Source organism: Doryrhamphus excisus, chromosome 21 (assembly GCF_030265055.1).
Source record: "Doryrhamphus excisus isolate RoL2022-K1 chromosome 21, RoL_Dexc_1.0, whole genome shotgun sequence".
Classification (NCBI taxonomy): Eukaryota; Metazoa; Chordata; class Actinopteri; order Syngnathiformes; family Syngnathidae; genus Doryrhamphus; species Doryrhamphus excisus.
Window position 1 is genome coordinate 8,011,487 of NC_080486.1, and position 22,561 is coordinate 8,034,047.

General features: G+C 39.4%; 1 protein-coding gene across 1 annotated transcript in view; it reads left to right on the forward strand.

Annotated features, from left to right (window-relative positions):
- The first annotated feature begins 820 nt into the window (after positions 1 to 820).
- The window catches only part of ofcc1 (orofacial cleft 1 candidate 1), a 107,419-nt gene continuing 85,678 nt past the window's right edge, over positions 821 to 22,561 (forward strand). The window contains exons 1-9 of the mRNA XM_058060813.1: positions 821 to 830; positions 1,313 to 1,420; positions 3,465 to 3,533; positions 5,439 to 5,648; positions 6,400 to 6,497; positions 7,521 to 7,607; positions 10,236 to 10,306; positions 11,522 to 11,627; positions 17,791 to 18,024. Coding sequence (XP_057916796.1) covers positions 821 to 830; positions 1,313 to 1,420; positions 3,465 to 3,533; positions 5,439 to 5,648; positions 6,400 to 6,497; positions 7,521 to 7,607; positions 10,236 to 10,306; positions 11,522 to 11,627; positions 17,791 to 18,024 — 993 coding nt within the window. The remainder of the gene's footprint in view (positions 831 to 1,312; positions 1,421 to 3,464; positions 3,534 to 5,438; positions 5,649 to 6,399; positions 6,498 to 7,520; positions 7,608 to 10,235; positions 10,307 to 11,521; positions 11,628 to 17,790; positions 18,025 to 22,561) is intronic.

Genomic DNA, 22,561 nt, shown 5'->3' on the forward strand with positions numbered 1-22,561 from the left:
AATCATTATCAATATGCTAAGTTCGATATGCTAACGTACTTTTAATTTTGGTCCTCAAAAGCACCTGTCCTGGTTCACAATTCTTATGATGGCCCGATCGTCGAAAAAATGTTTTCGGATTAATGAGGCTAACCCAGGACTGAGGATGAATCGATATCGATATGCTAAGTTTGATATGCTAATGTACTTTTCATTTTGGTCCTCGAAAGCACCTGTCCTGGTTCACATTTCTTATGATGGCCCAATCATCGAAAAAATCGAAAAAAATGTTTTCGGATTAATGAGGCTAACCAAAGACTGAGGATTAATCGTTATCGACATGCTAAGTTTGATATGCTAACATACTTTTCATTTTGGTCCTCGAAAGCACCTGTCCTGGTTCACATTTCTTATGATGGCCCCATCATTGAAAAAATTGAAAAAATGTTTTAGGATTAATGAGGCTAACCAAGGACTGAGGATGAATCGATATCGATATGCTAACGTACTTTTCATTTTGGTCCTCGAAAGCACCTGCCCTGGTTCACATTTCTTATGATGGCCCCAACTTCTAAAACGGAAGCCCCTTGCATGGAGTATTGAGTATAACATGATTTAATGCATATTTTTTTGCTCCAGCACCTGAGAAATACATGCAAAACTATTTAGATGGGAGTGAAATATTCAAGGGCGGTAATGAGAATGATTTGGGGTTAAAAAAGCTGCTCGGTGGGGTGCACCCTTAATAGAGAGTGCCCCCGAGCAGTCGGATTCCCATAAACTCTGTGCAGCAGACTTGATACCCATAGGTCAGTGATTGCTAATAAGAAGTCAATGAGACATGGGCCCAGGTTATTTTTCTTTTGGATCTACTTTTCCACACTTGCCCGCTCCTCAAGGCTGCTGACCTCCCAGTATTTAGACGGTATTGTCTTTGAAATTCCAGGTACTTTTGAGCTTGTCGACTTTCTCATTAGTCCCTTTTGAACACAGAAACATATGGCAGTCGTATTTAAGAGATTGCCTGCCGTGACCTTTTGCAGCATGCTAATTAGGCCCCAGAGCACTGCAGGCCGTGGAGGGGTGCACACACACACACATACACACACACACACACACACACACACATCGTGCACACTCAGTTCTGCCTCTTTGCTCGGGTCTCATCCTGGCTCTGCCTTATCAGGAAGCAGCCGTTGGCCCCGCACCTTCCACAGTCAAAATTAACATTTCGCTTCATGTGCTTCTAATAACCACTAACCTGAACCTGTACAACCCTGGTATCGCCGCCCCGCCACCACCAGCGAACCTCTCATTCTCTCACTTTTCACAGGAAATGAATGTGCGAGAAATTACTTTGACCCGACTTTGACGGAGAAGACGGACCCAAGGCGGAGCAGCGGCGCATCCGGGGTCAACAGCAAAGATGAGCTTGAATTAAGTACGCCATTCGCCATCATAATAGTTCTCCTCGGTTCATTAAAGTGAGGTGAGAGAGATCACCAGGTACAATCTATGTAAATACACCAAATGATGATGTCGCTAGATTGGCTCCCCCCCACCCGCCTCTACCACTTCACTGTCATTGATGAAGGTCACGTATCATTGGTCAGTTTTCCATTCCCTTCTCGTCCAACTCAATAGTTTGGAGGCCTATTAAAAGCGAGCTCCTGGGAGCCAAGTAATATGCATGTTATAATGAAACATGGCTATTAATGGAGAAGCCATTTCACCTGTATCTTTTTGGATATCACTGCCGTGTAATGTCAAAGGATTCACTAAAGCAAATCTCATCACATGATGACAGGCCGGCTAACAGGCATGTTAATGCTTCCACTTCATTACCCGGCCACTTGCACTCCATTTTCACCCTCTCTTGTCCCGGCGACTATCAGTCGTTTGCATGTTAATATGTTTTTAAAGCATAATTTTGAAGGTAGTGTCATTTATATTTGAAATTGTTTTGTTTCTTAATTCCTTCCAAAAACCCAACAATATGAACAACAAATGCATGTTTCTCAGCTTCTGAATCTGTAGTTTAAGTGCAATATTGTATGTAAACCAAGACAGTGTTTGAAAACTGAGGCATAAAATTTGATGAAAACCAAAAAATGGAGTGTATGAAAACCAAGTGTAGGAAGTATCCACTTCCACTTCATTACCCTGCCACTTGCACTCCATTTTTACCCTCTCTTGTCCTGGCTACTATCAGTAGTTTGCATGTTAATATGTTTTTAAAGCATAGTTCATGTCATTTATATTTGAAATTGTTTTGTTTCTAAATTCCTTCCAAAAGGTCTGACACAGGTCAAGAAACCCAACAATATGAACAACAAATGCATGTTTCTCATCTTCTGAATCTGTAGTTTAAGTGCAATATTGTATGTAAACCAAGACAGTGTTTGAAAACTGAGGCATAAAATTTGATGAAAACCAAAACATACAAAAAATGGAGTGTATGAAAACCAAGTGTAGGAAGTATCCACTTCCACTTCATTACCCTGCCACTTGCACTCCATTTTCACCCTCTCTTGTCTCGGCTACTATCAGTAGTTTGCATGTTAATATGTTTTTAAAGCATAGTTTTTAAGATAATGTCATTTATATTTGAAATTGTTTTGTTTCTAAATTCCTTCCAAAAGGTCTGACACAGGTCAAGAAACCAAACAATATCAACAACAAATGCATGTTTCTCATCTTCTTGATCAAATCAGCAATTTGCCATCAGCACTTGCAGCATTCTTTGGCCCCATGGTGGTTATTTAGCAGTCACACTCAATAAAAAGGCACTGACAGGGTGCTTTCTCTGAAACAATACGGTACAAGGCAATTTGACTAGTTTAAGTGCAATATTGTATGTAAACCAAGACAGTATTTGAAAACTGAGGCATAAAATTTGATGAAAAACCAAAACATACAAAAAATGGAAAACCAAGGCTTAAGTGTAGGAAGTATCCACTTCCACTTCATGACTTGCACTCCGTTTTCACCCTCTCTTTTCCCGGCTACTATCAGTAGTTTGCATGGTAATATGTTTTTAAAGCATAATTTTAAAGGTAGTGTCATTTATATTTGAAATTGTTTTGTTTCTTAATTCCTTCCAAAACCCAACAATATGAACAACAAATGCATGTTTCTCATCTTCTTGTCACACGCAACAAAAAGGGCACTGACAGGGTGCTTTCTCTGGAACAATACAGTACAGGGCAATTTGACTAGTTTAAGTGCAATATTGTATGTAAACCAAGACAGTTTTTGAAAACTGAGGCATAACATTTGATGAAAACCAAAACATACAAAAAAATTGAGTGTATGAAACCAAGTGTAGGAAGTATCCACTTCCACTTCATTACCCGGCCACTTGCACTCCATTTTCACCCTGTCTTGTCCCGGCTACTATCAGTAGTTTACATGTTAATATGTTTTTAAAGCATAATTTTGAAAGTAATGTCATTTATATTTGAAATTGTTTTGTTTCTTCCCAGCAACATTAAATGGGCAAAAGAGGGCTGTGGCTTTGTATGAAGATGAAGACACCTTCATTGACATACCCGGTATGTGATTGCTACGTAGAACTCAGGACTGCAAGGTGGACAAGTGGTTAGCATTTTGGCCATGCAGTCAAGAGATCTAGAAGATCTGGGTGTGTATCTACGTATATCTGTGTGGAGTTTGCATGTTCTCCCCGTGCATGCATGGGTTTTTTCTGGGTAGTCCAGCATCCTCCGACGAACCCAAAACATGCATGTTAGGTTAATTGGTGACTCGAAATTAAAAATGGTAATGGTAATGGTTTTATTTCATTTGAACATGCATCAGATTACAATTGAATGCAATGAATTGGAAATAAAAAATAAAAATTTACAAATTTACAAATTTACAAATTAAAAAAAAGAAATAAAAAAATAAAAAATAAATAATTCAGCATTAATAGTTTGATCAAACTATGTGGCCACGTTCCCACACATTTTTGTCATGGAGTGACTTTAGTGAGAAAGCAGGCTAGCAACACTGAGAATGAAGAATCCAATGGATTCAATGAAGTGAAAAGAGATTGGGAGTTTGGTGAACTTGCTTACTGGTAACTTGCTTCTTGGACTCCCGTGTAGCTGAATCATTGTTAATTTGTAAGGATGGTATTGAGAACCTATTTCAATGAAGATACACATGCTCGATTTTGATGAGCTTTTCCCAGGTTTTATATAATATACTATATATAATAAAGGAACGCAATATTCAAAATGTCTGTATTATGATGTCATGTTTCAAATCTATTTTCAGCATATTTGTCCAGAACAAAGCCCATGACCAGAGCTCACTGGTATGGCGGGTGCTTTCCAAGCAGGGATTGTGTTTAATGTGAGGCGTGCCCGTGCTCATTAGCACACTTTCATTGAAATATGTGACAGAGCAGGGCCACATTGAGGTGCTTTAAGCTTAGCATTGTTTTTCCGGATGAAGACACTCGCACCAGATCCTGTTGACATATGACGCATATCTTACCTTGTAATTCCCGCACACGAGTGATGGGTTTAGGGCCGCTTCGAGTCGAGGGCTTGTATTATTTGCTTTTGTCTTGGATTTAGCTGTACCGCAGAGATTAGCAGCCTCGTCTTCATTGTTTGGAAATGTTCATGAAATCCCACAGAAAAAAAAAAAAAAGTAAAGAGGATCTTGGATTAAGAGTTCCTGTATGCAATACAGGCTGAGAAGCAGGCAAGGAAGGCGACTTCACTAAGCGACAATAGTCTACCTTATGTTTTTGTGTGGATGCCTCCCACCGGTGTATCGGCCACACGTCCTCAAAGCTCCACACGTGGACATTTTGTTCCTTTTCCTGCATAAATATATACTAATATAAGGAATAGTGGACACTTTTTCAGGAAAAGAAATCCTAGACAAATCCTTTTATTCCCATCTTTCTTGTCTAGGTAGACAAATTCTACCACTGAAAAAAACACACAACCACATCGAGATATCGGCTTCTACGTGAAAAGCATTAAATGGGCGATAACGGCTTTGGCGCTTGCACATGTGGGACTGCACACGTCGCATATACTCTTCACACAGACGCTTAAAGAATAGATTCTGCTTTCTACCAACGAGGCGGTTGATGTTTTAGCTCCAATTTTAGGGTCTAATTCCTGGTTGGTAAAGAAAATGTGTTGTGGAGGTGTCGGGTAGCTGATGAGGAAGAGGATTTTCAGGAAAATTAAAGCAGGCTTGCATCATATAAGCACTTGAAAACAACCTATATTTATGTATAATATGAACACTCAAAATGGCCAGAATGGTACCTGGGGTAGGCTCCAGCTAGTATAAAGAATATATTTGAATGAATATTTGTGTCTGGTAAACACAAACAGGCACCCATCAGTACGTGTATGCATGTGATAATGTTTATGCGTGCCGATTTATTCATGTGTGTGAGTGCATGCCCACTGATGTTATCTCTCCAGGTACAGTGGTCGCCTCCAGGGATGGGGAGGTGTTGGAGGTGAAGGCGGGTAATCCAGTGCTGCTCCACCGTGGTGGTGGTAGTGGTAGTGGTGCCTCAGGCGTCGAGCCCTCCCAGGCCAGCACCACTGCCAAAACACAAGCTGGGCCCATTACTGGGCGTGGAGGGGATGGAGTGAGGGGCATAAGGAGCAGAGAAAGCACCGTAAAAAGTAATTATTTTCTTTTTAATTTGAGTTCATGTATGCATGCATGCAAAATTAAAAAATATATATTTATCAATAAATACACAGGAATTATTTTCCATATTATTATTATACTTTATATACTGTAATAATAATGTACTAATATAATTAAGGTTTTATGTCATTTAAATTAAAAAAATATATAATTACATGTTTTATTAAATTAAATTTAATCATCATTATAATGATATTATGTATACTATTAAATGTTATAATTACCACATAATTAAATACATTATTTAAATTCTAAAATATGTAAAAAATTAGGAAATAAAAATCAAATAAATAATAAAATAAATAAAATATCCAATATCAAAACATGCTATAGCAAAAACATGCTATAATATATAATATATAATATAATATTAAAATTGAATGAATGAATGAAAATAATAAATAATAAATAATAAAATACTTAAAAATATATACATTTTTATATAAAATTTATAAATTACTACTGTAAATAAAAATTTTGCATTTGTATGAATTCTAAAAATATAATATAAAAATGTAATATAAAAACATTTTATTTTATTTTACATTTTATTTTACTGCTATGTAAAGTAGTAGCCTACAGAATGTGCAAATTCAACTGCAGTTTAGGCGAATATGCATTTTAGGCTCATAGGCTAACATACCCATGAACCTCGTGAGTGCAAAGCAGTATAGAAACTGGATAAATGGATGCTGTAAGAGAATTATCCTCTTCTTCTTGCAGTAAAGCCAACCGAGGAGGTAGTCCCCCGCCATGCTTTGCTGCTGAGGGAGCGTGAGCGACCTGACATGATCACGCTTGGCAGCCTTTCACTGCAGCAGGTCAGCGCTACAAAGAGGAATATCTGTGTCATCCTCCCATATTCACCAGCACATCAGCCATGTCCATTATGCTGCATGCGTATGGGTGCAGCTAAAGCTAATGGACAAAGGATAGTATGTGTGTGTGTGTGTATTTAACTTTTTCCCTTTACTTGCAGCTTTGGCCCACTTTTTTTTGCCTTTTTCTTCTAGTGCAACTATTCTGATATTGCTACATCTCTTTCACAGAATGTCTCCTGAATGCACTTAAGTAAAAAGCTTTTAGTACATCAAGCATTCAAGATAGTTTGCAGGAAAGCTCCAAAATTTGTTCCATTCTCCGTTCATGGTACCTGAGCTTTCGACCCTTGCATAAGATTTGTAGCGAAGCCTTTTTTTTTTTTTGCTGTATTCTGAAGCTACATCTACTGTAGCTCCGGGGTTGGTCCATCTTATTTTCTTTTGACTTGCATTCCAGTCACAGCATAAACAAATCAATACAAGAATTCAATTCTACAGTTAGGGAATATAGAGCAACATTTACATGCCTGTGTAAACAGATTGCAGAACTTATAGCTACTGTTTATTTAGTCATAATCTCATTTGAAAGGGGAGTAGGAGTACGGTATTGTCAGAATAGAAAGGAAGTGTAATTGGCGAAAAATGGTCCAACAATGTCTCAGCATCACTGGGAAGTCAAAGACGAAGTTGACTCATCCTTTCTTACTGGATAATCAGTGTTGTGATATTCATGCACAGTTTCCACACCCACTACCCCCATTCAAAGTGCATGATCCATGAGAGATTTCACATCTATTTAAAAGGAAATAATTGTGCTTTTCTTCTCCAGCTATTCTTTCATGGAAAGCCTCTTGTCACTTAGCTGCGTCAACGTGTCGTGTGAATGTGCTGACTTGGTTGTAAACTCGCACTCTTGAAATATCTTCAGGGTTTGGCCCAGTATCGATTCACAACAGATTGCGGTGGAGTTTGTTTATTTTTGCTCTTCCGTTTTGCAATGACAGCATCCATGTACATTTGCAGCAAGATGCTGAGAAGACACGGCGGGATTGGAGTCAGTGGGCAAAGATGAAGAGGAGAATGATGGCGGTCTTCAGTGGGAATGTCGTAGTAAGTGATGGCCTAAGAACACGATACGATAAAAAACTTGGATCTACAGTGGTGTGAAAACATGTTTGCCCCCTTCCTGTTGTTTTTTTTATTTTTATTTTTTTGCTTGTCACACTTAAATATTTCAGTATCACAGGAAGTCTTCCAGGTCCTGAAGCAGCATAACAACCCCCAGACCATCACACTACCACCACCATATTTTGCTGTTGGTATGATGTACTTTTTCTCAAATGCAGCGTTACATGTAAATGTAAGCGTTACACGTAAACGTAACCCTGCATTTGAGAAAAAGAACATCATACCAACAGCAAAATATGGTGGTGGTAGTGTGATGGTCTTGGTTACATGTAAATGTAAGCATTACGTGTAAATGTAACGCTGCATTTGAGAAAAAGAACATCATACCAACAGCAAAATATGGTGGTGGTAGTGTGATGGTCTGCATTACATCGTTACATTGACATGTAACGCCTACATTTACATGTAACGCTGCATTTGAGAAAAAGAACATCATACCAACAGCAAATTATGGTGGTGGTAGTGTGATGGTCTGGGTTCCATGTAAATGTAAGCGTTACATGTAAATGTAAGCGTTACATGTAAATGTAACGCTGCATTTGAGAAAAAGAACATCATACCAACAGCAAAATATGGTGGTGGTAGTGTGATGGGCTGAGGGTTGTTATGCTGCTTCAGGACCTGGAAGACTTCCTGTGATACTGAAATATACTGATACTGATACATGTAAATGTAAGCGTTACATGTAAATGTAACGCTGCATTTGAGAAAAAGATCATCATACCAACAGCAAAATATGATGGTGGTAGTGTGATGGTCTGGGTTACATGTAAATGTAAGCGTTACATGTAAATGTAACGCTGCATTTGAGAAAAAGAACATCATACCAACAGCAAAATATGGTGGTGGTAGTGTGATGGTCTGGGGTTGTCATGTATGTCAAATGTATGGGGACATACACTTCAACCTTTGTCTCGTTAGACCACAGATTATTTTACACTGACCTTAACTGAGGCTTACAGTCGTGGGGTCTTTTGTGACCTCTTGGATGAGTCATTGCTGAGCTCTTAGGGTCATTTTTGGTTGGCTGGCCACTCCTGGGAAGGTTCACCACTGTTCCATGTTTTCGCCATTTGTGGACAATGGCTCTCTCTGTGGTTTGCTGGAGTCCCAAAGCTACTGATAAAGTTAAAGGCACTTTTCACACAAGGCCATATAGTTTTTTTTCCTCTTAATAATAAAAAAGTTTAATTTAAAAACTGCATTTTGTGTTCAGTTGTGTTGTCATTGACTGATATTCATGATCTGAAATTTACAGTAAGTGTCACAAACATGCAAAAAAAAAAAAAATCAGAAAGGGGCAAACGCTTTCAAAACAAAGTAACTTAGAGTATTTTATGGAGGAGCAGCATAGATTGGAGTTGCTCCCAAGTACATGAAGATAGTACAGCAGTACAGTGCCACAGAGAGCAGAGAGGTGGCAACAAAACATTTCCAGCAGAACATAACACACTCTTTTAATCATTATTATGTGTGGGTACGTGTGGTGGATTATGTGTTCATAGAACACATGCAGAGTAATTAACAACTCTGATTCTGTCTCATTTATTCCTCTTCCTAAGCACTGTGCCCCCTGCGTTGATGATACAATCAAGCACACTGTATATTTCTGACTGTTCTGTGTAGATACAGTACATATACTGTATAAAATGATATGTATATGTTTTTTAAAGCTGTATAATACCATGACGCCAGAACGTTAATATAAAGGTGACAAACACTCTTTAATTAAATAAAGAACCCGTAGGAAAGCACGATGTTAGCATTTGTTACAATAGGATATAAGTTAAGTATAACGCACGTTGCAGGGGGAACGTTTTAAGGGAGACACAAAACACAGAGTGAGCCGGTCCAGTGTGCGTGATAATCACACCTGATGATTGCACCTGCTTCTGAAGTTGACCGTGATGTTTAATTGAGCAACTTTACAGCTATAATCGTCCACTTTTTAAAGTTAAATTTGTACGGAATTAGAATTAAATAGCGTCTGCGTGGCTGTTCCGTCTTTCCCCTGTACTCCCTCCACTGTTCAGCAACAAGAGTCTTCGATAAAGGTGATGTTAATTCTTAATTTATCCCTTTTAGTCGTTATTTGTATGTGAGACTATTATTTTTCTTGATAAAAATGTGTTCTTATTTCTAAGTGTGGATGAACTGTATTTGTATTATTTCCCAAGGGAACAGTTGTCCGGTTTTCGTCGTTTCGACATTTATTGTTGTCGGACTAATGGAGAAAACTGACGTTTTCCACTGTTATTGTGTGTTCATATTTTCATAATATTTTCATAATATTTTCATAATATTTTCTTAGTGTAAAGGTAAGAAGTGTTAACATTATTAGAGCCCTCTACATATGACATAACACCCCTATAGTCACATTTACTATCATATTACTCAATAAAGTTGACATAACCAGATAAAAATAAGCCATATTAGACATATATAAGACAACATGGACTTACACGTTGGCATCGGGGGAGTTCACAGGGTGTTTTACTGTTTGTGTTGCTAATTATTGTTAAAGTTAATATAGTTTTTTTATGTTTAAAGGCCCCTCATCCGCAGAGCCGTGACACACCAAGAGAAGCAGCCCGCCACAGACACAATACACTTCCCCACTGGTGAGTCCAGCCCATTTCATTTTCATATTTCTCCCCATACGTAGTACATCTGATGGCACATCATCGCCACTCGCGTGAAAAGCATCCCCACTGACATTTGAGAAAGCATGTAATCATATAAGTCCTCCGCGTGCATTGCATTGTGGGTAGGATGGCTCGGGGCCATGAAAATCTGTCCATGTCATTGGGCTCGGAGGCGCATCAATTCTCGCCTGCGTCCACTTGAAGCCGGAGATCACACGTCACATCTCGCAAAGCCGAGCGCCCCCGGCGGGCGTGCGGCTCAGCATGTTTGGGTTTTTAAGTAATTATGAGCTAGCATGGCGGCTGACGTGATAGAATCAAGAAACTACTGCGCCCATCAGGATCTTCACTCGTGTTTGCTTGCTTTATGGGTGGGTGGTAGTTGGACACCAGCCCTGTCAGATGAATGTAGTTGGGAGTTTAGCGCTATGACCTCCTCTCGACAGCTTTGAACCCTGTAAATTCCTTCTGATATCAATGGTGGGTGGCTATTAGACACGGGAGACTTTGTACGCATCACCTAGGGCTACATCTGCCTGGAATTGAATGAGAAATTATTTCACGTTTGCTCTCGCTGTGCCCATGAAAGGAATAAGAGGGGAGACATGGAGCTGACTTGTGGTTTTTGTAACAAATGTAATTCATTTGTCTCCACTGTTTCTGATTTAATGGAGGTTGAGTAATTGCATTAGGAGGCACATTGTGCCTTGTTGTGAACTGATGAAAGCGCACGTAATACTTTTGATAGGCAAACAGAGACGGCGGGGAAAGAAAGAAAAGAAAGAGCCATTGCCTGCCTTTGATGCCGAGCATTTATTTGCCGAATTATCCTTCTTTTTACTCGCATCTTATCCCCAGTCACAGGCAGGCCAGGGCCCCTGTGATATTGCTTTATTTTGAGGAATTAAGAGACGTAGCGAGAAGACAGAGGGAAGCAGCCGCTTATTACGTTACTTCTGATAAGATTGAAAGGCTGAGGAAGAGAGCGAGAGGAGGAGAGAAGTGTTTTGTTCTGGTGTTATTAGATTGCGCTGCTGTTGGCGAGTCTGAAATGTGCCGAGCTTGCTAACAGGGTTAGCTTCTTGGCTGTCTTTGTGCTCCGACGTTGATCAGTGCTGTCCAGCGCGGCTCTTAAGGTGTCGGGGAGTGACGTTTACCTGCATGTTTACACTTGTGTATTTGTGTGTGTAGTCCATCGCACAGAGTGCTGGGGGAAGGCCAGGAAGCGATCTCCAAATATGGACAGATGACAGAACTCCCAGAATCCTCTTCGTCGGTGTCCCAATCTCTTTGGCAGGTAAAGATATGGTGCTAGTTGTCAAAAAACAAAAATATCTGCAGTCGACACCCTTACAGAATGTTGCCAAAATGTTTTCAACAATGGTAGTACTCGAAATTACAGTACTACTTGCAGGGAAAATGAACAGTTGAACATCCAAAGACATTAAACGATGTTTAAGAACTACGAAAAGTCAAAATTTTACTTTTTACATTTATGATCTTCTTTTTATCTTTCATATATTTATATATTTTATATATTTTATATTTTTATAAATTTTTTATATTTTTTATAATTTTTTATAATTTTCATAATTTTTTTATATTTTTTATATTTTTTATATTTTTATATTTTTTATAATTTATTTATAATAATATATATATTATAGATATTATACATATACATATATTATAATTTATATATTATAATTTATAATATATATTTATATATATATATTTATATACTTTTATCTTATCATTTATTATATAACATTTATTATCAGGTTTTATTTATACTTTATACATTTTGTACGCCCCAGTTTTCCTGATTACACATTGCTGGAGCCTATCCCAGCTGTCTTCAGGCAAGAGGCGGGGTACACCCTGGACTGGTCACCAGCCAATCACAGGGCACTTATAGACAAACAACCATTCACACTCACATTCATACCTATGGACAATTTGGAGTCGCTAATTAACCTAGCATGTTTTTGGAAAGTGGGAGGAAACCGGAGTACCCGGAGAAAACCCATGCATGCACGGGGAGAACATGCAATCCAAATGGCCGAGGGTGGGATTGAACTCAGGTCTCCTAGCTGTGAGGTCTGCGCGCTAACCACTAGATCACCGTGCATCAATTTTTTTCATCAATTATATGTGACTACAAATGTATAATTATTTTCTTCTGACTGGAAGGTGTTAATTTGATTTAAATGGGAAAAAATGCCTCTGTTTTGGTATGTTTTTGTTTTCTTTTGCAGTGAATTAGTGATAAAAACCGGAGTTGAAGAACGTGGGAATCTGAACCACCATTGTGTACGACATCCACAATTTTACGAGACTTCAAGTCAGCACATGTCATGTCTTCATTCAAAACGTGTCTCAGGTTTTATGTGACATACAACAGACTACCCTAATGCCAGTCAGTTTAATGGCCGAGTGAAAAACAATGAAAACAAGGGTATTTTCCGCACTTAAAAAAAAAATTGGAATGCCTGTAAAGGGTGGAAAAGAAGGAAGTACATTTGGTCACCATGTCCTATGGCAGGGGTGGGCAAATATTTTGACTCGTGGGCCGCATTGAGTTAACAAAATTGTCCAGGGGGCCGGAACATATATTTAACACACACACACATACTATTTTATGCTTATAATTTTCCTTGAATTATTTGTCTAATTTTATCTGTAAAAGTGCTTTACTATCAGCTGTATGTTCTCAGGCCCCTTTTTCACGAGCACTTTAAACATCAGACCACATCAAACTATATAATTTAATAGTTTTGTTGTTTTTTTTGGGGGGGGGTTGCACGGTGGTCGAGTGATTAGCGCGCAGACCTCACAGTTCAATCCCACCCTCGGCCATCTCTGTGTGGAGTTTGCATGCTCTCCCCGGTTTTCTCCGGGTACTCCGGTTTCTTCCCACATTCCAAAAACATGCTAGGTTAATTAGCGACTCCAAATTGTCCATAGGTATGAATGTGAGTGTGAATGGTTGTTTGTCTATATGTGCCCTGTGATTGGCTGGGGACCAGTCCAGGGTGTACCCCGCCTCGTTTTGTTTTACTAAATAAGACATCCGACTTGCAAGTCATGTTACCAGTTTGTATGTTAAAAGTTGAAATACTTAAAAAGCAACTAGCGGGCCGGATTCAAACGCTTAGTGGGCCGCATGTGGCCCTTGGGGCCGTACTTTGCACACCCTTGTCCTATGGGAACCTTTTAGACCGAATTAATGAAGACAAATCAAAGATCCCTTGCGTTTTTACTGAAATTTTGGAATGGATTGTGTTCAACCTTGGAGGTTCCAGTGTATATTTGTTTGGAAATATTTAGCAATTGCTAGCAATCAAAAACAATCAAGTGATGTAATTTCCGTGAAATCATGTAATGAATAGTCACCCAGACAGGTTTGGTGTTTGGGATATGCACGAATGACCTTCCCTATTGAATGATTTCTTGCAGCTTTGTGGTTCTAGGTATGGAAGTAGGAGGAATAAGAAGATGAGAAGTACGAGAGTGGAGTGAGAAGGAAGCTCAGCAGCAGCTGTGGGAGGAGCGCGCTGTTGTGTTGCATGCGGGGATGAGGCTGCCATGCCACCATGCTGGCTTAAAGATGTAATGAATCTTCAGTCAGGGGCTTTCCTTCCAGGGTGACAACTGGCTTTGAGGAAGGTTGTAAATGCAGGGGAGATTGTGGTATAATTCCTCAGACTGGCGTTTGTGCCCCCCAGTCACCATTCGATTATCTCCCAAATTGCTGTGTTTCACTGAGATAAAGATTTTTTATGGCTTGCTGACTTGAAACAACCGGCACAGGCAGAAGAGAGAAAGCAATGGCCAAACCTGCTACGCATAGTAATTTCCTTTGGTAAATGACAAAATCTTTGTTTAGGTGACATTTCCCCAAAATGACTGCGGCGAGATGAATCTGAAATATGAAATGCCGCATTTGGCATGCAAAAGTATGAAAATGTATTTCTGTGCAAAATTCATGGAGGCATTTAATTTAGAACGTGTTTAATAACTATGGCAGCCTGCATCAGTAATCCTGCCCGGAGGTCCCAAAAAGATTGTCATATTTATTCTCTCCTTTCTTCACCCCCCCTCCTTCATTCCGAAGCCAAACATTTTTAAGGGTAAATGTTCATTGTTAATTAAGATTTACTAATTAAAATGAAAATAATTAACGAGAAAGCTTAATCTCTGAATATTAGCCCGTACTTAGAAAGAAAGGAAGTTTTTGTATGTGGCATTTCCTGTCTCCATTAAGAGTGCATTTTGTGCGATCAGTCAATGTGTGCAAAGCCTTGAGAAGATACAGTATGTCAGCGACAGGACGGGGGACGGCGCCTTGCCAGCCGAGGCATGGAGGATCCCTCTGCGGAGCCTTTGATCTCATCTGTAGGAGTGCTGTAATGTTACGCCACTTAAAGCACGACTCCCGCTCGGGGGCGAACAAACCACCTCTGATATGGAAAAATTGGCCCACTTCACCTTTTGCCTTCACCTTGCCGTCTCGTGCAAACAATACCTCTTAAATACATACATGTGCAAATTGGAGTGCCGTGCTATTATATTTTGATTCCTTTGCTCCTTTATTCTCTTTCTCCCCATCCTCCTCCTCCTGTGCACTCTTTTTTTTCTGTGTGGGGGTTTAGAGGCCTCCGTCAACTCCTCCGAAAATGTGTGGGATAAACCCCTTTGCCACCAATTATACTCATTTCATTGAACTGGAGGGAGCAGAGATGCGGATGCTGAAGTTCTTATTGGGAGTGACCGGGATGGATAAGATCAGGAACGAGGGACATTACATGTTAGAGGCCTTCACTGAACTGGAGGTAGCAGAGATGCGGATTTTGTGGTTCTTATTGGGAGTGACCAGGATGGATAGGATCAGGGACATTACATTTTAGAGGCCTTGGAGGCCAGACTGAGATGTGCGGACAAGAGGAGGTTTATGGATGTAGTGAAGGAGAACATGAGGGTAGTTGGTGTGAAAACACAGGGTTGGATGTAGAAGATTGATTTGCTGTGGCAACCCCTGAAGGGAAAAGCCCAAAGAGAAAGAAGATTCTCATTTCACTTCTGCTCAAATTATTTTGTTTTGGTATAGTGATACACATGACAGAGTATGATAAAAGATATATTTTTGTACTCATTCATTTTCTACCGCTTACCCTCACGAGGGTCGCAGGGGTGCGTGAGCCTATTCCAGCTGTCTTCGGACGAGAGGCAAGATACACCCTGGACTGGTCGGCAACTAATCACAGGGCACATATAGACAAACAACCATTCACACTCACATTCATACCTATGGACAATTTGGAGTCGCCAATTAACCTAGCATGTTTTTGGAATGTGGGAGGAAACATTCCTTAACATTCAATAAACTTTCAGACCGTTTTAGTGTAGTAAATACATCTGCATGTTGATGTTGATTTTGTTGATGTGTGTCTTTATTTGAGGAGCCCAGAGAGGGGCTAACGTCATTGCAGCACCCCAACGAGTGCATTGCTCAGATGCAATACAGTATGGGAAAACTTTTAGGAGTTTTTTTTAATATTCATATTGGTACATGTTTGTATATTTGAGTGTGAAGTTGCTGACTTTACTGACTGTTATATTGTTATATACAATATTTTTATACACTATACTGTTATATACAATGACAGGGCACATATAGACAAACAACCATTCACACTCACATTCATACCTATGGACAATTTGGAGTGGCCAATTAACCTAGCATGTTTTTGGAATCTGGGAGGAAACCGGAGTACCCGGAGAAAACCCACGCATGCACGGGGAGAACATGCAAACTCCACACAGAGATTGCCGAGGGTGGAATTGAACCCCAGTCTCCTAGCTGTGAGGTCTGTGCGCTATATTTGTGTACTGTACACTTCAGCAGGCATGTTTATTATATCTCTAAATAGCGAGTATACCTCAATGAACAACGCTCCTGACGTCGAGTTAAGAGTCAGGTGTTTTAGCTTGATGGCTATTCCTTTTCTGGACCTTAGTTTGAGCCTAAAGCAGAATGTGGGAGCTGCGGGGACAGCTATTTTGGTATTAGATTTTTTTTTAAATGCAACTGAATGCAGCTTCTTAAATGTGAATATAATCAAATTTCCTTAGTTAATAATGAAAGCAAACTTACTATGTTTGTGTTTGGAAAACAACCTGAACCCCAAGCAAATCTTTGTGTTTTTGTATTGATTTGATCCATCATGAGCAAGGATGGGCAAACTGCAACTCATATATTCCCACCGCAAGGCATGCTGGGTAACTCTTTATTGCAGCTGAACTACCCAGCATGCTTTGAGGGCATTTGTAAATGACATTTTTAAGTTACATGTTGTGTTTAGCGCTTAGTTGTTTAACTTGCCGTGGATGTGATGTGTTTTTGTTTCGTTGCTCCTTGAGCAGGTATGTCATTCTGTTTGATGCCGCATATATATATAGACCTCCTCGTCCACTTTTCCATGATGATGTCACTGGTGACCTAACTTGTGCTTTCCCCCCCACCTTCCTTTCTTCTGGAGTTGTGTTTGGGCTAAATTTTTTTTGGACAGTTTTCCATGAGAGGGAACCATGCTTTGCTTCAGAACATCAGTAATGGTAATGGTTTAATTTCATTTGAACATGCTCAGATTACAATTGAATGCATCACATAATCAGTTCACAGTTCCACATGTCCAAAAGGAGTAGGAAGAAGCAAAGCTTATTAAATCCTACCCCTCCATCTGGTACTTTTACAATCAGTAACTGTTATATTTGTTCACTTCCTGCTTTCCTAATATAGTTTAAGTTTATTTTTTTATTTTAATTTTTTACAATTACAATACAATGACATAATGGTTACCATAGTAAGTGTCAATATAGTGATATAGTATATAGCACATCATGACTGGTTCAAGACTCTTCATCCTTGTATTTAGCAAACATCAACTGCTTGTATTGTTTCTTGAATTGGCTCATCGTTGTGCATTGTTTGAGGGTCTTACTCAATCCATTCCATAGTTTGATTCCACATACTGAAATGCTATGGCTTTTTAACGTAGTCCTAGCATATAAGTGTTTCAAATTTAGTTCTTCCCTGAGATCATATTTCTCTTTCTCATATTTCTCAGTACATGTCGGAATGGAGCTCCCCAGAGCAGGGAGCACTCATGCAGCCCCAGATTGTAACTGTGGGTAGCAGGAGACAATTTTCTTGATGCTCTCCTGTGTTGCCAAAATATTCACATTTAATTACTATTGTATTGTCATATAAGAAGACGTACTATATTGGTAATGCTGAAAGATGAGGGGTGTATTTTCTGAAACAAAGATGGTGGTATGATGTCACATTTGCTACGTAGCTGATGCAACACTCACCATCCTGCCTACACATATTATGGTAGCAATACATGCATAAAAAATACAAATATATGTGTGTGTGTGCGTGTGTTATGCTGTAGGTGCATCACACTACAACGACCACCCCCCAGCCTGTGCATGTGTGTGTGCGCTGTTTAAGGGCCACCAGAGACAAGCTTCCAAGAGGCCTCTACAGCATCAGTGTGGCCCTTCACAGCCGTCTTGGAGGCCCAGCTCTAGCCTGGAATAACGAATGGATGGTATCCACCGACCCGGTTGAACACCAAGGCCACCTCTACGACATTGACCTGCACTTCAACCAGAATGTGGTCATGGTGAGGCTATTTCCAAAACGTTTTTTAAGTGTATATTTTTTAACCTGATTCTAATCTGATGCATGCCAAAATATGATTGAGTGATTCCTAACCGCCGTGTTTTTTTAGCTGTGTGTAAACAGTGGAGCGTGTTTGGTTTGCACTATGCATTGCGATTCACAGATAAGACTTGCATGGCTCAATGACAACGGAAAGATCTTCATTGACAGGTAACAGTGACATGTTGCCTCCATTTCCTTTTGTGGATACTAATATGTTTTTATTCAAGCAAGCAAAGACAGAATGAAGTGGGGGGGCCCCCCCGTTTATTTACATTATGCTCAGGGAAGTGTCTTTCTCTCAGATGTGTGTATGATGAAAAAAGAGGCACAAATGCAAAACATGTGCTGCCTCTGCAACTCTGACGCTGCATGAGAAACTGGAACTGATGGGAAATTCATTGAAAAGCAGCACGGGATGCAATCTGGCATTCTGTACAGTTTCTGAAATCCTCCCCCTGTTTCTCAATGTGAAGACGGCATATGAAAATATGCCTGATACGCAGCCGCAAGGTTTTTTTGTTTTTTTTTTTTACCCCGGGAATCTTAGCATGAATAAAACAACAACTTTTCAACGTGACATTTAACCCTCGCATGTAAATCAAACCTAAAATCAATTATTCATTTAAATAAGGGAAGTCATGTTTTATTGGAATGCAATGAGAAATGCTGTCTGTAGGCATACTTGGAAAATAGTGGAGCAGAATTTTTGCAGAACTGACTGAAGCTGAACTTAAGTCTTAAAGCAGTGACTTTATTTATGAACTATACAAAAATAATTAGGGATGTCCGATATTGGCTTTTTTTTTTGCCGAAAACCGATATGCCGATATTGTCCAATTCTCAAGTTCTGATCCTGATATCAGCCAGAAAATAGTCTAGCAGAATTTTTGCAGAACTGACTGAAGCTGAACTTAAGTCCTGAAGCGGTGACTTTATTCATGAAATATACCAAAATAATTAGGGACGTTCGATATTGGCTTTTTTGCCGAAAACCGATATGCCGATATTCTCCAATTCTCAAGTTCTGATCCTGATATCAGCCAGAAAATAGTCTAGCAGAATTTTTGCAGAACTGACTGAAGCTGAACCTAAGTCCTGAAGTGGTGACTTTATTCATAAAATATACAAAAATAATTAGGGATGTCCGATATTAGCTGTTTTGCCGAAAACCGATATTCTCCAATTCTCAAGTTCTGATCCTGATATCAGCCGATACTGATACCGATATGTGTAACATGACATATCTCCTGTGGTGGATTTAATATAGTTTTTCATGATCAGGGAAAAAAAAATCAACCGATTTTTATACTGATATCGGGCTGATAATTATCGGCGACCTAATAATTAGAACGTTAATTATAAGCGACCTGAACCTCCTGTCTGAGTGCACTCCTTTCGTCACACTGAATTGGATTAATTTTTGTATTTTGCTTTATTTACCAGCTTAGATTATATGAAAAACTTCTAAAATATACTTATACATATACTATAAAAGTGCCCTTGTCTCACACACACACACACACACACACACAGAGGAGAGTAAGGCAAATATTTGTAATTTCTACATGCTTTTTGCTGTAATTTTTACACTGTTTATGTTTAATCACCTTTACACTTAACCAAAATCCCCCCAAAACCTACCCGAATGTATTCACATGCTATTTTTGGTATTGTTTCTTGAGAAGGTATACTGTAATAAAAATGTTTGATTTTTGACTTTTTATCTTTGCCAGATTGGAGCCATTTGATTAGCTTCTAGCCATTCCCTACTGTATACTGCTGAATCAGGGATCATTTGCACAGTGCATGCCCAGTTTTATATTTTCGTAAACTCTTTAAATTGGTCTTTTTTGGTAAAGCATTTCAGTCAATTGCATGGAATCCATGCACATTTAGAAGAAAAACATCTCGAGTTGCTGCCAAGTGAATGGTCAATAGTGACAGCTGGATCTTTGTGTCGGTTTATCCTGTGATCTTCACACTGAAGTTGAAGGGTTTCTTCTCTCCATTATACCATCCACACTAAAGGCCTTAGCTATAGCTGGAGCATTCAGCCCATGTGGACACTGTCAGTGCATCTGTGGGCGTATTCACTGAGCTCCAGCATCCACACGAGATTGTCTCCTGCTCCCATCAAACATAAAGAACGGGCTAAAAGCTGGCATGAAGTGAATGCAGACCTGGGATCTGATTCAGAAGTTTAAAAAAAAAAAAGGTTTAAGTACAGCATGGTAAATGGCTCATGACACTCACCCCCGTTCCTTCTCATCTCCCCAAAAAACAGCTATTGACAAACTGTTGTTGTCGTCCTCATTGCAGTGGTTGGTTGCTTGATCAGATTTGTCTGACGATCAGAGCTGGCTTGGTTGTTTTCTTTCTTCCGTCTGGCCCACACTATATAGCGTGCAATCTTTCCCCAGCCTTCTCTAAGAGGAAATGAGGAATTAGTGATAGTAGGAGGAAGCCAGGAGCTTATTTTTCTTTCCTCCCTTCTCCCTCCCGACTCTTTTTTCATGCACCCAGAGTCACTTCAGCTGGCGAGTGGGAGCGAAAGAGTCAGGCCTGCTGTCTTTGTTGTTGGTTTTTCTCTGAAACACTAAATAGGAAGCAGCACAAAAGTTTTAAGGTTAAGAGGATTTAAGAATTTATGGGATCCCCTTCCCTCCTACAATGTGTTTGCATGGTCAGTGAGGAATGTTTTTTTAATGTCTTTCTATTAGCTGCTGGGAAATTGGGCCATGATTCTCAAGAATTTAGCAGGAAAATAATTTTTTTAATTTTTTTGTAGAACCAAAAAACAAAATAGATGCTATTATTCATTCATTAATTCATTCATTTTCTACCACTTATCCTCACGAGGGTCGCAGGGGTGCTGGAGCCTATCCCAGTTATTTTTTCTTTTTTTTTATTTTGAAGTTTTTTTTTTCATTTTTCATCTGAAAAATTATGAATTCCAGACTATTCTTTTAAACAATACTAGCCCTAATTCATTCATTTTCTACCGCTTATCCTCATGAGGGTCGCAGGGGTGCTGGAGCCTATTCCAGCTATTTTTTCTTTTTTTTTCTTTTTTTTCATTTTTCATCTGAAAAATTATGAATTCCAGACTAATTTTTAAAACAATACTAGCCCTCATTCATTCATTTTCTACCGCTTATCCTCACGAGAGTTGCGGGGGTGCAGGAGCCTATCCCAGCCTTTTTTTTTCATTTTTTTCTTTTTTTTTCTTTTTTTTCATTTTTTTTCATTTTTTTCATTTTTTTCATTTTTTTCTTTTTTTCATTTTTTTCTTTTTTTTCATTTTTCAACTGAAAAAAGATGAATTCCAGACCAATTTTTTTAAACAATACTAGCCCTCATTCATTCATTTTCTACCGCTTATGCTCACGAGGGTTGCGAGGGTGCTGGAGCCTATCCCAAGAATTTAGCAGGAAAATCATTTTTTTGTAGAACCAAAGCATTCATTCTTTTGCAACAGTGAATAACTCATATGAGTTTGCCGTAGAAGGCAAGCGTTACAATAGGTTAACCAGTGTTAACCTATTAAACTCGACAGACCCCAGCACAGGGGGCGGTCTGTGTTGTTGCTATGGTAATTGCTACCCTCGGATCAATAAACACATGCCAGAGGAACATCAGCTAAAGCTAAACAAAACAATTTTAAGCACATGTACTCGATATAAAAACAACATTTTTCATTTTGCTTCTATTTTTCATGATATCACGGATCCGAGTGGGTTGAAAAATCAGTATTTTGTGTGACCACTATTTGACTCAAATACAGCATCCTGTACATACTCAGTGGGTGGTACAGTGTGTCCATGGAATCATGTACAGATCCTTGCAACATGGGGGCATGCATTATCATGCTGCAACATGAGGTGATGGTCGTGTCGTACCCATACCACCACCATGGATCACCTGATCTGCGGCACAGGTAAATTTTATTAACAGCATTTTAAATGCGGATCGGCATATGCACTACTTGAGGTACCTGGTAATAACACCAGAAAATGACTGCTTATTTTGGATTGGCCTTTTATTGTAGACACACTTGTTTGATAATCAAGAGTCCTGACCTGAATCCTATTGAGATGCTGTGCCATGACCTTAAAAAGGCGCTTGGCCAGAAGATGTGTGTCCCATTACATCTGGCGTAAAAGAACAGCAAACCAACAGTAAAATACGGTGGTGGTAGTGTGATGGTCCAAGGCTGTTTTGATGCTTCAGGAACTGAAAGACTTGCTGTGATTAATGGAACCATGATTACTGAATACATGAATGTCCTGCCATATGTTCCTCAAACTGAAACCAACCTGGGTTCTGCAGCAGGACAGTGATCCAAAACACACCAGCAAGTCCACCTCTGAATGGCTGAAGAAAAACAAAATGGCCTATTCAAAGTCCTGTGATACGACCTTTTAAAAAGGCTTCATGTTGGAAAAGCTTCCAATGTGACTGAATGACAACAATTCTGCAAAGATGAGTGGGCCAAA